This window comes from Aphelocoma coerulescens, chromosome 21 (genome assembly GCF_041296385.1).
Source record: "Aphelocoma coerulescens isolate FSJ_1873_10779 chromosome 21, UR_Acoe_1.0, whole genome shotgun sequence".
NCBI classification, from domain to species: Eukaryota; Metazoa; Chordata; class Aves; order Passeriformes; family Corvidae; genus Aphelocoma; species Aphelocoma coerulescens.
The window spans coordinates 4,307,585-4,324,826 of NC_091034.1; the positions used below are offsets into that span (position 1 = coordinate 4,307,585).

The 17,242-nt window shown below is 41.7% G+C and overlaps 1 protein-coding gene across 3 annotated transcripts in view; it reads right to left on the reverse strand.

The window, feature by feature from the left end:
• DHRS3 (dehydrogenase/reductase 3) overlaps nucleotides 1-17,171 on the reverse strand; it is a 31,071-nt gene extending 13,900 nt beyond the window's left edge. For 2 of the 3 annotated variants that reach the window (XM_069035188.1, XM_069035186.1), the window contains exon 1: nucleotides 16,213-17,171. In XM_069035188.1, the coding sequence (XP_068891289.1) occupies nucleotides 16,213-16,485 (273 nt within the window). In that variant the 5' untranslated portion in view covers nucleotides 16,486-17,171. The remainder of the gene's footprint in view (nucleotides 1-16,212) is intronic. The other variant, XM_069035187.1, reaches the window with a different exon arrangement.
• Nucleotides 17,172-17,242: the final 71 nt, after the last annotated feature.

Consider the following 17,242-nt stretch of genomic DNA (forward strand, 5'->3'; position numbering starts at 1 on the left):
CCAAAAGCCCCAATCCTGCAGGACTTTCACCATAACACAAGAAGAGTTATGCTTCTGGCCACCGCAAAATCAGATAAAGCCACTAATTTATATAAACTGGTCTAGATTGAAACTGCTATGAACCACAATATAAACACGTGATCAATGCTTCCAGAGACTGAAGGATATTACTGGTGCAGGACACAAGGTTAGAGCTAACTGTACATCATTTACAAGGCTAGTTAACTTGTTTGGTCCGATTTTATTGCTAGCACAATTCAAGAACAGCAGCAAAGGAACGCTGCCCTTTTACATCATCAATTATTTTGGCACTGTATCTTCAGCAAACCTGCTGTGCTAGAATTTCTGCCTCCAGAGAGCTGGAGCAGTACTGGAAAGGTGTCCCACCACAAACTTCTGAGACTGAACATCTGCTATTTCTAGGCACTCCCCTTGGGTTATCTGGGTTGTATTTGAGTAAAGAACTGCTCACCCTTGGTCCTTTACAATGCAAGGTGAGCTGTGATTAGCAGATATAACTTCCATGCCGAAAGTTTCTCCATTTTACGATTCATAAAGCAATTCTCTGATATAATCTGAAGACACTGAAAGATTAAAGTGTTGCAGAGACATGAATGCCCTTCCTGCCTGATATTATTGCTGCCTCCACAAATCAACCACAACTCCCAGCCCCAGATCAGCAGAGATAGGAAGTAGTTGGTAGGTCAACACATTTCATTCCCCCTTTGAACCTCCTTCCTAGTCCAGTGGAACAAAAGTTGCTCTGTGTGAGCTGGTATCTGTAATTGCACAGACCTTTGTTCAAACACAGAAAGCCTTTCTGCGCCCAACACTCAGGGTTCCTGCATACTTTTAGGAAGTACAAAGTGTAGATAATCCACTGAAGTATGCCAGTCTTATCCCCATATATTTACAAAGTCTGGTAGTACTAACTCACAGCCTGTCCTCCGAAAAAATGCATTCCAGTGTGACCCATAATCCTGGCAGAGTTTTGCATATCGTGAGAAAGGGAGGCTAAATCCCACAGCCTCAAAAGCTCCATGTCTTTTGCCTGTCAATGGCAAAACGGTTTTCTCCTCCACCCCTTCCCCTCTCTTGGCCCCAGGCAAAGGCAGACAAGTTCTTTCAGGAGTTCTCCATGGGAGAGGCAGCTAAAGACAGATTACTGGAAGAGGGAAAGGTGTAGCCCTGCAATGTGAAAAGCCAATCTTTGCTTTAGAAAGGAAAAAAAAGAACCTTGTGATGCCTGAAGTAGGTCAAAATACTTAACCCAGCCCCTTAGTGACACTTTTATAAAGGTAAGCAAACAAAGCAGGCCAGTGGCAAATTTTTCTCAGTTCCCACAGTGAGTATCAAAGCTGCAAGGGACAGGTATGAGAAAGGTTGCACATTAACATGGAGAATCAAGAGAGTAAGCCTGTTTTTCTATTTTACACACAAGCCTTTCTAGATTTCTATTTAGAAGTTGTAAAGTCTGTAAGAATTGAATTTAAATTTAATCCTGCCACCCTGGTAAACACAAGCCACAGACTTTATTATAAACTGGTTTGAGTTAAGGCCAGGAGTAACACACAGTAATGAGATTAAAAGTTAGGGCTAAAGAGACTTCAGAAGGAGACTAAAAGAGTGAATTCCAATCCTTTTCGTCTAGAGGCAGACCTTTTATTACTTTATATGTTGACTTAGCACTCAATGGGATTAACATTATTCACCTAAACAACAGTCAATTCCAGTTGTACCTCAGTCACCCTTTTTTTCCTCTGAAAGAAACCAAACAGCACCTAAAAAAAATCACAGAGGAGTATGTCAACACCTGCCTGCTATTCAACAGAGACCTTCCTTGGAAAGAAAATGTGTGATTTTCTGTCTGCACACAGGCATTTAAGACCAGCTCCCCCTAAAGAAGGGAACAAATGCCCACTGTTCTCCCAGTCAGGACTATTTAAGGACAGGTGGCCCCTTGCTGACTTTTTTTTTCCAATGTTTTTTCCAATTGCTTTCGTCTGCAGCACGAACTGCTACTCCAGACTGCCTTGGGAGCGACTCTTCCCAGCTCTGCTCGGAGCAGAGGAGGAAGGGGAAGGGTGAGGGTTGTTTGCAAGGAGAGGTCAGGCAGGAGTCAGCCTTTACAATCCCATTAACGCTGGGACAGGGTCAAACCGAGTGCACGTTCCAACAAAAAGCACCAAGTGGCCACAAACTGTCACCCTGCAAAGGTCCCTGGAAGCATCTGCGGGGGAAGAAAGGACAGACATTTAATGGTGAATGTCTTGCCACACCATGTGTGAGAACCGGCCGCTGCTCCAGGGATCCAAAGCACACAAAGAGATATCCCGCAGTAAAATTCTCTGGCTGCAGAGCAGGAAGAAGTGGCGTATCTGGGGGTGGGGAGAGGGGTAATGTTAGAAAAGTTCTGTATTTGAGGTAAGGGTTTGGAGACATCCACCAACAGAAATATAATACTCCACCCTGCAAAAATAACTAGTGTGCTGCTGCCGCCTCCGTTTGCTTGGCATGGCATCCCTATAATCCAGATTCCTATAAAAATGTCCACAGAGATCTCAGGAAATTGTGGGGAGGGTAAATATGCAGGTGCAGAAAGCCCTTTTGTCCTGCATGCGCAGCAGACAGGATGAAGGGATAGAAAGTCAGTAAATAACATTTCAAAGGGGAAAAAGAAATTACTGCCATGGTCATACAGGACATTTCAGCATCACTGAAGGTTTGCTGTGTGCACATGTTCCTTCCAAAATGCTGCATTATTATTTTTACTTATTGGATATAACTCTACAGGTAAAGAATTCTTACCATGGGGCAGGCTAAAAGTTCATTGTAACAGAGTTAAACATTTACTACAACACAAAGTTATGTCTACACTGAACAGTAACTGTTTGTTTTTGGAAAGCTAAAAAAGTCCCAAAGTTTAGAGTACAGGGTAATGTTAGAAGAAAGGGACATGTGGAATTAAAAAGTGGCTCCAATACAGCATTATTTCACCTCACTAGGCAAAACTGCCCACAAGTTGCCTCTTCAACCAACAATTAATTGAAAAGTCTGCACTTCTAAACTAACAAAATGGAAAAACCTGACAATATAAATGTATGTATGTATAAATGTAAAGAGCTACAAACTGGGGGCTAGTTGGTTGAAGCGGATTCTTCTTTAGAGTTTGCCTTTCTCTTTCTGAGACGAATTCTGCAGCAGAGCAGCCTAACCTTGAAATGCTGAAATGCTGGGTGGTTTTAAGTTCTAGTGGAGAGGGCACTGCATCCTCCCAGGGACAGCACTGACTCCTAGGCTAGACCCTGCACAGCTTATAAAAGCATCAATCATGCTGCATTACCAATTTAAAGAATTGTCAGCTTTAATTCAGAACACCTTCAGTTTTGCTCTAAGCTAAATCACGATGAGCAATTCACCAGCACTTCACTTATTTTGGGGAATATAAAAAAAATCCTCTACAAGCTCTGTAAAAATAAAAAATATAAATTTATCAATTAGATGCTATACTCAAAATATCACTGAAAAGAAAAACTAGGGAAGGGTTTAAATTTGTTAAGCTGGGAGAAGGATTGCAACAAAAACAGCCATGGAAACCTAAGGGTGAATAATGTTCCCAATGCTGTCATTATAAACTGCCCTCCAGAAAGGGCTAAAATATGCTCCAGATCATCCATGTACATAATAGGATGCAGCTCTTGACTGAAAAAATAACTTCTCCCGTGAGGCTACTGGAGAAGTACTGGAGTTAAAATAGCCTGCCTTAAATTTGTGTATAAATTGAACACCAGCAACTGCTCCAGACAAGCTCCCCTACAAGCCTTTCTCTGCCTCCAGCAAAAGAGAGCTGCTACCATTTTCAAACCATATAAAAGCTGTCAAAAGGTGCCTTTCTTATAAGAATTTTAGTCAAAGAAATAAAGGGCACTGCTTAAGAAGAAAGCTTCAATATTGAAATGCTTAACTGGTTGTCTATCTTTTCATGTGCTTTTCAAAATGTTATTTTTTAATGGTGGCTGTTGCTATGCAACAGGGCAGAATCTCTAAAATCTATTCATGTGTTGTACAAATGGCAGTTTTCAGGACATATTTAACTCTCTCAGTCTATTAAGTCAAAGAAGGAGGATGGGAATCAGAGGACTGTAAGCTCCCAGAGCACGCACACCCCCAGGGGTACAGCATGGCTTTAAAAAGGGTCTTTCACTGATTACACAGTTTTTTTCAATACACTTTTAAGATAAAGAAGCTACCTTGCTTACAAAAAATGTGAAAAACAGCACTGCTCTGGTTAAATAAAATGATATCTAAATGTAGAAACAAAAGTTATATGTATGTTCATTACTTTTATCCAGAAATGATCAAAGCAATTCTAAGCAGATTCTGCCACAATGGCAGTTATTAGAACAAGAGGGGCTGGTAAGGCAGTCACAAATCCAGCTTTAGCATATTCCTAACTTATAGCTGCCTGGAAGTTACTGTCCTTTGGATGTGATTGCATGCTTTTCAGGCCACTGCAATGCAAAATGAAGTTAATTCTCTTCAATGTGAACATATAATCCATTAACTTATCATAGACCATGAGACAAACCTGACCTTCCAATAAAATAAACGATATAATGTAACCTGGTCAGTAACTGAGATTTAGCCGAGGGGCAGAAATAGAATATTGAGTGACAATAGTTCTCGGTGTGTTCAAAGGCAGTCACAAGCACAGCTCTTTGCCTGAAGAGTTCCCTCCCTACCAGCAGCTTCAGAGCATTGGGGATCTGGAGACTGCTCCAAGAAAGTGTGTGAAATTTAGCCCTAAAAAACAGGCTTATTTTTGGTTGACTCACATTCACTGTAGGACAATCTTCGCTTCCACTGAAATATAAGTGACAAACCCAACTGAAGTAATGGCCTGAAGGACAGCAATCCCCATGTGCAGCAGTGGGAGATCTGGGATGGATTGCCAGTGTTGGAATTGCACTTAGAAACATGGATCCTGAAACAAGTAACACCACTTGGCCTAAATCTGAGACTCAAATGCAAACCAAAAGTGTTTTAACTGTTTTTACTGATTCCAGTGCTAAAGAAGCTATTCTGACTTCATCCCAAATATATCAACTCCCTCTGAAATGGATCCTTTTTCAGTCTATAACCAGCATTCTGATTATTTAGTAACATTACAATTTCAACAACTACTTAAAATTGTGTAGCCTATAATTTGATATACTTTATTTTTTAAATGTAATTTATTTTCAGTGGTTAAGAATTTTCTATCTCTTATTGTCCCTTTCAAGTCAGTGAGGAAGAGAAACTAAAATCCCTTTATAGATATAAGATGCTCTTCTAAATTTATGATTTTGCACAAATGCTGGACTAAGATGAAACCGTGTCAGTGGTCAAAGGCATCAGGAAAGCTCAGTGAGAGCTGTAAACAAGTGCAGTGATGTCAGGAGGAGCTGGCTGACCCACTGCTGAACTCTGGGCTCTGAAGTACACGCAAGGTGCCAGATCCCTTTCCCACACATGTGTGCACACATACACACACATCCCCCTCCTTTCAGCAGAAAAGGTGTCACTGAACAATCTGCCACAGTTGCACATCATCATCCAGGGAAATAAACCCTGGAACCCCTTTTGCTGGCTAAAGAGTTTGCTTTTGAAGAGACAAACCTACTTCCATAAGCACATCAAATATAAACACAGCACGGACAGTGGTCTCTAAGGGGCCTGGATTACAATCCAGTAACAAGCAGCAGAAAGCTACAGCATTGCACAAGCAGCACATCCCAACCCCAAAATCAAACAGCTCGGTTCAGCGAGGCAGGACTCCTGTGTTTCCCAAGGGCCTTGGAAATGTTCTGACATAATTCCTGACAGCTCACTGTGGCCAGAGCCAGCCCTGAGCTATTACCATTTGGGAAAGAAGCACTTGTACCAGCTGGATGTCTTTAATAGTCCACTTGGAAGCACAACCGTGTCTCCTTAAGGCAGTAAGCTGAGTCTGTCCTCACTGGGAAGGTTTTTTAGGAGTTGGGTACAGGGAATTTGACATTGTAGTCAATGTCAAACCAAGCTGGTGAAAGAGGATGTCAGGATTTTCCGTTCCCTCTCCACCAAGCTTTGCCCAGGCAAGTGCTGATCAGAGACAAGCTGTCTGTGTTTACTGCCAGCAAGGAGACTGAAATGACAGATAGAAGACAAACACTAATTTAATGTTCACGTAGAAAATATCTGTCTTCCCACTGTTATTGCTGATCCATTCTGTTGAAGGGCATGGAAAGAGGAACTGCTCAGTGTCTTTAGAGCAACACTCTTCACTCCCATAATTTAGGCCTGGCATATTTGAGTTTTTTCTTGAGGTCCAGTAAAAAGATTACCTAAGAATTTCTGCTTTCAGGTAAAGTAGTGCAAGTTTGTCAGCTCCTCAGACACTAAGAAAATCTTGGGTGTACCTGGTGATTCAAAGAGCAAATAGAACAAACCCCAATTATAAGCACACAAAAGATCATGGTTGAGTGGTGACTCCTGACTTCTTAATGTAGGCCTGGCCATAAAGGAGACATTTGCTCCTCAGTGAAGCTTCCAAGAAACACTGAAGAAACACTTCAGTGCCTGAAGTTTGACTCTCTGATACAGGCCAGCACTCGAAGTTTTGACACCAAGATTCTAGTCCAGGACTTACTGGAAAAGAGGACCTACCAAAAAGGCAAACAGCACCCATAGATACACCTGTGCTGCCCAAGAGAAGGGATGATGACTGAATGAGAAGTCAAGTTTGAACTCCATTTGCACCTACTTTAAAAGGGTCTTTCACTGAGATAAGGGAAAAAATACACTGTTATCCAGGTCACACCAACTGCCACCCACCTTTATACAGACTCTTTGCAATCTGTGGCTAAAACTATGTCATACTACAGGATAATCACAGCCAGAATCTTTCCAGGCATCATTTTTATACCACCTCAAAATATGTATAATTTTATGTTGGTTAAATGTACTCAGAGGTACAACTATCACTGATCACACACTGAGAGCCAGGTTTACCTCACAGGCACACACCTAAAGCACAACTGATTCAGCAGAGCTGCATTTGTGCTTTCAAACATGATTTTATTGCTATAAATGGAGCACTGACACATTTGCTCAGGCAGTGTAAGACAACAGAAATCCCTATGTTAACCAAAACAAATAAGCTCTGCAGCACTGCAGTCAATAAATTGTAATTAAGAAGGTGGCAACAAAAGGGTGGCTGTCCACAAAATTCCATTGTAATTATGCATAGTTTATGGCTAAGATAATGGGATGAACAATTTAAATTAATTACAAACTCTGCCAAGGTACCCATCTATTCCCAAGTCTATTAATTAGAATCAATTTAATCCCCACTGGGATAAAGGTCAAACAACATGTATTTGACCCTTTTCTCCTGGCGTCAGTGTTATCAGCCAATGGATCTGGCAGTGCCTGGGTCTGACTTGTTCGACTCTTCAGGATGTTGACAGGATGCTTTGAAGAACAGAGTCTGGGCCCAGCTAAAAAGATCTCTAATAATTTCTGCTTTATATTCCTGATAAGCACAGGTTTAAAAATGCCAGAGCTTGTTCGCTCTCGGTGGTCAGCTCTGAGGCTGTTTTTCCCTGTCTTGAAGAGCTTTTCTTTTCAGTCTCCCTTTCCTGCAGAAAACCTTGAAGCAGCAATCATATTAGATTTGTGCCTTCAATTTGGGCCAGGGATCAAAGTCAAAGTGAGCACTAAACACTAACTAGCATTTGTTAGTGGATTTTAAAACAAATACTCTAACTCATCCTCAGTACTCAAATACTCAATAATCATTAGCTGACCTTTTCAAACTGCCCAGAAGGAAAGATACAGAATTTCTAGACCCTTGTCCAATTTTATTGGAAGGAAATCAAGAGAACTGTTGCCTTTTTTCCTTCTCCCCATCATTCCTGTAGAATCAATCAACTGGCTACTTCGGTGAACTTCATCATTATCATCTATTTGTCCTATTTTTTTTTTTTTTTTTTTCTGCCTTAATATTTTCATCCGTCTCAGGTTACTGTCAGGCTGAGTTCCTGGTCTTGGCTCTGGCAGTTTGATGTAAAACGAGATAGTTCTTGATGTGCCAGCTTTGAATGTTGCTGATCTTTTGGAGAAATGGAATTCAGTCTATTCAGAGTTTTCTAAGTTCCTCCTTCATAATTTTACTATCCACTGCATAGTATTGCCCTAATAAAGCAGGTTTCCACAGCAGGCTCAAAAATAATAAAATCTTTGATTCCTTTAAAATGTTTTAGTCAAATGATTAGGACTGTATGCACGGATTATGGTCACTCTTAAAGCAAATTGCTGTGCCTGGCTAATTAAATTAGACATTAGCTCAACAGCATGTTTGATTCTTTTATAATGCAGTAAATACTACCTACAGTGCTTCAGATGGAAATAGTTCTACAAATCTGAGACTTTTTCCTAGCCTGTGCCAGAGCCATGACATAAATGCAACATAAATACACAGCAGTACTTTTACAAGTCACTGTAGGTGATGAAACAATGCAAATAAAATAGGGATGAATCACTTCAGATAAGTAACATGAAACATTATAGACCAAAACCTTCCTGTCAGCCCTGAAGTTCAGAAAATCTGCCTTTTTCCTTTCTGTGGTACAAATAAGACTGAGAATTACAGAATCAGGGTATGGTTGAGGCTCTGGACCTCTGCATGTCCTCTGGTCCAACCCCCTGCTCAAGATCCAACACCTCATCAACTGCTTTGATCAGGTCAGCTCATTTTGAATTTCACTGCCTCATCCTCCAGCTTGCCAGATCTGAGCCTCTGTTTTCACTTCAAGGTATTCACTTTCACTTTACCCATGCTCCCATCACTTTTCATTTAGCATCAGGTCTCCTACTGCAGCCTTTACCTCCCAGCATTAATTTTTAAAACAACTTGTCTGTTTTCTACCACACGTCCTGCACCTCTCTAAACATTCTTCAAAACTCTTTACTGCTGCTTTTCACACCCCACCTTAAAACTTCCATTGCTGTGATGCCTCCCCCAAAACTTTAAAGTGGCTCAAAGAGTAGTGCTCCAGTCTCTGGCTTTAATTAGCAGAGTTCTGTGTTGGTACTCATTGTGGCCTTTTGGTTTTTATCTCTACTGTCACATTTATTTATTTTATGCCTGCCAACCCTGAGGCCAGCATTATCTTTTGCTGTTGTTCTTATAGAGCACATTTAGCATCTTTATGCTAAACAGTTTCTGGTGTGTGAAGTCAGTTTTTGAGGCACTGCAATGGCATTAATATATAACCTCATCCTTAAAACTTTAAGATTTTTTACAGCATTGGCACAGTACTTGTATTTAGTGAGAAGTCTCATTTAACTGCCCTGATGCCAGACCTTCAGCATGTTAAAAAGTGCTGGATCTTGGTGTGCCAACACAGCATGGTCTCATTGGGACAATATTTTCTCATGACATCACCGTATCCCGATGGGAGGTGACAAGCCTGTAACAAGAAGTTCCACTTCTTGTTAACATTAATTTATTCTCCTTACAACATACCCAGCAACAAAAAACAGGTATGCTCCAAATCATAAGTTAAAACAGCTCCAGCCCAAGCTGCTTCACAGACACCAAAGATCTGAGAGCTGATAAATTCTGGCAGTGCCTGCCAGGCAGAGACACTTATTCAGCATGTTATTCCAACTGCTGGCCTTGGCACCAGCACCCAGCACAGGCTTCATGCCATCGCAGCCTGGGACTCCAAACAAGGTCTCTTCTGCCCATCCTTAAATCCAATCAACAAAGTAGGGAGCTGCCAACAGGAAGCCATTAAATAAAGCTGCCATCAGGATATAATCTTTGGAGAAATAAAGCCTTTCTGGAGACCATAAAGCCACTCAATCAGATCTGTGCTCTTATAGTTTACCAAAAGTTTCAAATTAATGTATTATTTTGCATGACATGGAAAAACATTCACTCCTCAGTTCTTCTCACGTACTTCTGGTTGCTGATAAGTTGTGACATGCTCTAATAGTTCACTGTAAGATTAAGTGCTTAAATTTAAGAAAGATTAAAGTAACCATCATTTAACATATCCCCGAAGCTGCTGCATTCCTATGGTGGTTTTTTTCTAACCACACACACAACAGGAGATTAATCACCTACAGCCTGATATTTGCACTACAGGTAAATATTCTCATTGCACTAAAATATCTACAGCATAGAAAATGTGCGCTTTCCTTTTAGATTACATTATCTTTTTCACATAATGTCAGATTGCTTTTTCCAAATGGTTGCTTACTTTTTTGCATTTCAAAATGACTGCAGAGAAAGCCATTAGACACATAGGTTGTATGTCACTGTGGTACCACCACAGGGGAAGAAAAGCACTCAGAATGGGCACAGATGCTCACCTGGTAACAACTGTATTAGCATTGAAATCTAAATATATATATATGTAAAAATTTTACACTGAGTCTTTTAAAAATTATTATCCACCAGGCCACCTTAACACAGTGCACCACATTGGTATATTGCACTGGGTAATGTACATCAGAACTGCATCCATTTCTTTTACAAAATTAATTTTAAAGGCTTTCTGACTTCATTACGTTAGGTCATGATGCCTGTTAAAAACAAGTACATGGTGATTAATCAGATTCTGAGGAAAATCAGGTCCTCTCACCTCTGAAAGCATGTAATTTTAAACCAGTTCTTTTCCTTCTATCAGGACTAATCTTCTCTGGGGTGGCCAGATCAGGTCTAGTCATGTTCTGAGCTGAGAAGGAATGAATGTGTCAGAAATCAGTTATTACTTGCAGAACAAAAGTGTCTCCTTGACAACTGGCCCAGCACAATGGATTTTAAAGCTGACAGACGCAGAAGGGCTTGCTGGGATTCCTGCAGAGATCTCATGCCTTCCCATCCCTTCCCCACTCCCCCAGCACATGGTCAGGAATTATACATCTTTGTACATTACAAAAGAAAGGTTTCCAGGTTTGGAACACTACAGCCCTTCTGGATGAAGTCTGGGGCACATTTCCATTCCTGTGTGCCAGGAATTTGATGCCAGGCAAGAGATACTCTCCAGTGCAGTTTAGTTAGAGTCTTCTACAGGCCCTGAAAGTGCAACCAGAGATGAATGTTTGAGAGTGACCAGTATTTTAAGTCATTTTGGAATAAGAACTCTTACTAAATCCATGGCAGACACTTATAGCTTTTGTCCTGCACCTCAAAAAGAGGTGCAGGACAGTAGCAGTGGCTGTCTTTTGCCCTCACTTCAGGAGATTGGTATTAATGTAATATCCAGTCTAGTCACAGTGCAGTTAATCCTTGATCATATAGTATTGGTATGTGTTATAAAGCTTTTAGAAGATATATACTAATTCATACAAATCAGGACAATAATATAGGGGCCCTTCACTTAAGAGTTGGACTCAATGATCCTTGTGGGGTCCCTTCTAACTCAGAATATTCTGTGAAATAATATGTCAACGTGATTCATAAAGACCAAAGTGAAATATTCGTAGGCCTACAGATGCAGTTTGTGTGGGAGGAGTGTGCCATTGATAAACTCATTTCAAAACTTGCCAAATTTTCCATTACTGGGAATACAAGGCTAAATTCTAAGACCTGCTAACATTTTTTTACGTAACCTCTCTCCAATACTCTCAGCCTAAACACAAAATAGCCTCAAATCTCACAGAGCTAAACCCCTCCAATTATACAAGGCTTTCAAGCACTTGTAGTTCCTCTGAGGTTTTCAGTTCTGCTGGAGAAAATGGAACACTGAGGGAAGCTCCAGGTTCCAGCAGCAGTGTGGACTTGCACAGCTCTCATCCTTGGTACTCCCCAGTTGCCACTGAACTGAAAGAGGACAGCACAACCAAATGACAAGAAATCTTCAAAAATGCAGACACTGAGGTCTGACTTTGGAAAATGTTGGGAAAATACTGATGGAAAAAACAGCTGAGATTTCAGGGTTGTTAGGCTTTTTTGGAAAGGCCCAAGAAACTCTTCCAAAGTCACTGTCAGATAAACAAGAATACTAAATTACATATTAGAGTGGGGGAATCTGTTTCTGTCCTATCATTAACATCTTTTTCAGTTACTTTTATTAGGTTTTGTTGACATTTAACAATGCAGAATGCCTATGAATCAAGCATCCCCTTCCTGTTCAATCACACCTCAAATTAGATAATCTGTGAACAAAGTAAATTAAAATGACAAGGAAAATTTTTAGAGATCAAGGTTTTCTAGATGAAAACCTATCAAAGAGCAAGACATACAAAAGACATAGGAATCAAAAGTTTTTCACTAGAGACCATCAGAATCACAGCTGACAATTCCCTGGCAAAGGCACTATAATGAAACTTCTGTAGGAAAAGCAAATGGCTTTGAGGAAACCAGGAGCAGTTTCCCACTCTACTGAGCAGTGAATGAACCCATTCAGTCCCTACACCCCCTGACTGTTCACATCTGCAGAGGGTTGTTCTCCAACACAAGAAATACTGTTCAAAGGGGCCAGTCTTCCCAATATTAACTGGATTATACAGTACAGTCTTTGCAAAACACCATTAGGCTTTGGAAGTGGATTTTTATTTCATAGGCATTAAATCATAAACTCATAAAAGTCTCTCCTTCTCCCATTTCATTAACATAGACATTCCCTGCCATTCTGGCTCACTAGAGTATCAACAGCTATGGGCCTTGAGAGAGCTACCAGTGTGAGACTGAGGCAGAGGTGATGCTCCATTGACCAAATACTTTTAAGGTACAGTCAAATCCTCAAGAGCTAAAGCAAGCAACAGTGAGAATTTTGAATTTTGCAAGCAACCAAGAAGGAACTGAAAGCAGAAAGTTAATTTCTCCAGCAATTCAGCCACAGCAAAGTAGCTTCTCAGCCAGCACTTATGAATCTGGACACATCTCTGGCAAGTTGGATTACAACACTTGAGCACTTCCGGAGAAAAGTCAGTGCTGTTCATCCCTCATAATAATACTAACATGTCCTGGATCATCTGTAACCACTTCATCTCTGCATACAGCTCATTTACATGCTCTTGGCTTTTTCCAGAAGTGCTCCAGGAAGCATTTCAATACACAGTGCCTCCCAGGACCAAGTAGTTCTTGACAACTACTTGAAATTACAAATGGAGTATGGATCCTTTGACTTGTCAGTGTACACCTGAACAGGGATGATCTGATTATTAAAGTCTCTCATGGCCTAAAAATTGCTGGCAGTCTTAATTGAAAAAAACAGAACATACACTTCTGAAACTGCAAGTAGAACTGGCACTGCTTTGTGCCCTTATTGGCCATTTCTTTGGAGAGGCCAATGAACAACTGTGAGAAAAGAAACATCACCTGAGAAGTAAATGTCTCCTAGACATTTATCTATCCAAGCCACATTTGAGGAACAATGGCAGAGCAATGGGGGTAAAGAATGAGAATCAGTATGGATTTACAAGATCTTGCCCAAGAGACTTCCATTCCATTAGATTGAGAATTTTAGTCTCCATGCTCATCAGTCAAGCAGAAGACACTGTATTTCTATTCGCATAAACCCTTTTGGGATTTATTTCTTGTCATCTTCATAGCTTTAAATGCAAGATCAAATTTGACAGTAGAGGAGTTGCAGATGTGACAATTCATAATCTTGTGAGATACAACATTTGCCACCTTGCGTGAAAACGGCTCCAATACATCTCACTTGTGAGCAACAAAACCGGCCTCTGAAACTGAGTGTAAGATGAAATCCCATCCAGTCTATTACCAGAGAAGTTTCATATGCTCACAGTCCCAACTAACTTATCTTTCTGAAGATTCTAATCTCAAAAATATGGTTATATATCGCCGCCTACCTCCAAAACCCCGCCACTATGTCTGTGTGCGCAGGCGCTGGGAGCACTTGGTCAGGACACGCTGCACACCCTCCACCAGAACGTGAACCCGCGGCACTGCTGCCAACCACCTCCATGGCACGCTGGGCTTGGCCCCAGAATTCCACGTCTTTGCTGGCAGCCTTTTTCTAAACCTGGAATATGGTGTCTACACCATCTGATAATCAGAATCTGTTCTAAGTTATTTATTATGATCAGTAATTCAAGCTTTGCATATTATTGTAAAACTGTTAAGAGTGTAAAAAGAGAAAACCAGTCAATTTTCACAAGCCTTATCAAAAGATGACTTGCTAGACATTGCAAGCCTTTTTCATTTCTTTTTGATTGTCAAAGGCAAAGTGTAAAATTGAAGAGGAGTGCCAAGCAGAAGGTTGTGTACGGTACATGGAGACTGCATAAAATCCACAAATGTAGGGTTGAGCACAGAAGCAGGAAAGAAATGAAATCTCAGAGCAAAGGGAATGCAAACTACCACATGTAGGTAAAATTGGCATTAAAACTGCTAAGGAGAATATGCCAACTTTGGTGTTCTCATCACAGGCTGACAGGCAGTGCCACTACCAGGGGGATCAGAACTTGCTGAGTTCCATATTTGACTGACTGGATACCATGATGTAACTGAAAAGAAAATCTAATTCAAATTGAGTCCATGCAAAGACTTAAACACCTTGATGACACACATGAAAACATCCCAAAAGGAAAAACACCCCAAAGTTGTAACCAATAACTAGCAACACAGAGTGTTTCAGAACATCATAAGTACAAAGGTTCCCAATAATTATTCTCATTTATTTTTTCCTTGTACAATACATAGAGATTTTGTAGATAGGACAGACAGATAGACTACAGTCTGTGTCTGTTTACAGTAATTCCATCCTCAGCTCTCTCTCAAACAGCCCTGTCTCTTTTTGGCCCCTGTCCCCTGGCTCCTCAGGGCCATTGTTCAGCTCCCAGCTCAACTGCAGCAAAACAGCTCTTAAATGTGCTGTAGAAATGGTGGCACTTTAATGCCAGAGCTCAGCATAGCAACCAGCCGCCCTAAATAAATAAATAATGAAGCGTGGTATTCCAAGAGATAATATAAATACACTTTCAGCAAATTGCTTGGGTCCAAAGGTCAGTCAACTTGTTTGCTCTGACTCCCAGAATGTGTAAATCTCAACATGGTGTTTAAACACAAACACAGACAAACATCAAAGTTCAATGCTGACATATTTTACACCTCCGAGTTACATGCCAGAATAGCTCTGTACCACACAGAGAAAACTGTAATGCATGTGTAAGGAAGTGACAAAACACTATCCTGAACTAAATCCAAATTTTTTTCTTTAAATAGCCTCTCATTCTGTATTTTTCCTCTTCTTTCTTCTCTATTTACTCTCATTCATCCTCTCACACAGAGAAGTATTTGTGCAGCTGTCTAATTTCACCAGTCCTCCCCTCAATTACCAATAAAGGGGGAGATGAAACTTTCCATCCCAAGACTCATTTCAGGGATGTGTGTTCCTGTATCCCCTGACTGAATCACACATAGGGACATACCTGTACTTACAAACCACAAAGTTTCAAGGTAAACCACCAGTTCCTGAGCAAGAGAATGGACCCACCAGCTACGCTGGCACTTCTGGGCTCCTGTGCAGACAGACCACTCTCAGCTGCTCTCCTAAAGGAAACGTGCAAATAATCCTACAGCTCCCACTCAAGCTGTGCTGCTCTTGCTAGGTTCTCATTCATCTTCCATTTGAACAGCTCTGGGCTGCCCAAAAGTGAAATACAAGGGACTTCAGGAAGCACAAGAAATTAATTTCACAAATGGAAGCCCATCAGGGTGAAAGGGAATGCTTCTCCCCACCATCCCAGAACCACCTGCCCCTCTCCTCTGGGGTGATACACCTGGATATGATCCTGATAGATGAGGGGCTCTCTGTACATGATCCCCATGACCAGGACTGCCAGGAAGAAGCCCAGGAAACAGCAATGGAAGTGAGCACTGGCTCCATGCATGAGAATTGCTCAGCTCTCCTTCCCTTGTCACAGGAAACCTGGCTGAGGCGAAAACCTCTCCTTTGTCAGCAGAGGGGGATTCACGAGGGGGACCTTTCTAACCATCGCATTTTCACGGATGAGATAGGGAAAGGCAGGGTGCAGGGATGGAGGAGTGGGCAACTTCTGAAATATAATTGATGTAACAACTCAGTTCTGCAAAATGAGAGCCTCTCTCACCTTTTCCAAGTGATCCCACCAATCCCACCTAGAGGTGAGGGAACAGGGCTCCCTGGCAGAGCAGCAGGTGGACGCTCCCCTCCCCTCCCTGCTCACCTTCCTGGCTCCTCTCCTGGCGAATTCCCGGGCCAGGTGCCGGCCGATGCCTCGGCCCCCGCCGGTGACCAGCACGTTCTCCTGGGACAGGTCTCGCAGCTTGGGTGGCAGCACCAGGCACACGGCAGCTTTCACCATCAGATACACCATCTGCACCGGGAACAGCAGCAGGGCGCCCAGCCACTTCCAGATCATCCTCTTCTCCCAGGCAAAGTTCTCTTCCAAACCTCCACAAAACCAAGCTGACAGAGAACGAAAAGCAATACCCTTCATGCACCCCCAGATGGGTGACAAGTCTTCAACCCCCTTCCAAAACTTGGGGGCAAGAGGTTCTTGGACTGGAAAAATCCTTCTCTCCCCCTAAAAAAAAAAGAATGTAGGAGTAAAGTAGTGCAGAAGACCAAGTCACTCCCCTGTTTCTTGATCGGTGTCCTCTGGGATTGCCACATGCAGGTAAAACGGTTTCCTTGCTTTTTAACTGGAGAGCTTTTTTTTTAATTAAAAGAGAGAGAAAAAAAGAGTAAAATTAAAAGTAGCCATACATCCCTCCGCTGCAAAGACCCACATAAAAATCCAGGATCCAAAGGAAAGGTTTTTATATTTGGAAAAATAAAATAAAGCAGCCTATGTCTCCAAATTTCAGCCTGCAGTGCCTTCCAGGCAGCTCATTTCTATTCTTAGACTCAGGAAATTGCTTAAATAAGACAGAATTGCCAGGACCTTCTTTTTAAGAAAGGCTCTATTCAGGGTGAGGTTGTTGTTTTTGTTTTAATATCTATAAATATCTATAGACGTTCTGTCCTGAGCCGGCTGCAAAGGTTGAGCTGATCACCGCCTCTCTCTGCCCCCTCTCCCGGTTTTTTCACTTGGAGTGTCTGATCACAGAGCAGGAATTACGCCGTGCACTAGTTCAGCTCTGGCTCTTAGTCATTTCTGCCTATTGCCGTCTCTGCCGCTCAGGGCCGCGGCGCTGGGGAGCTTTTATACCCCATTAATCCTGATTGACAGTTAAAGTGTCGGGGCGATTTCA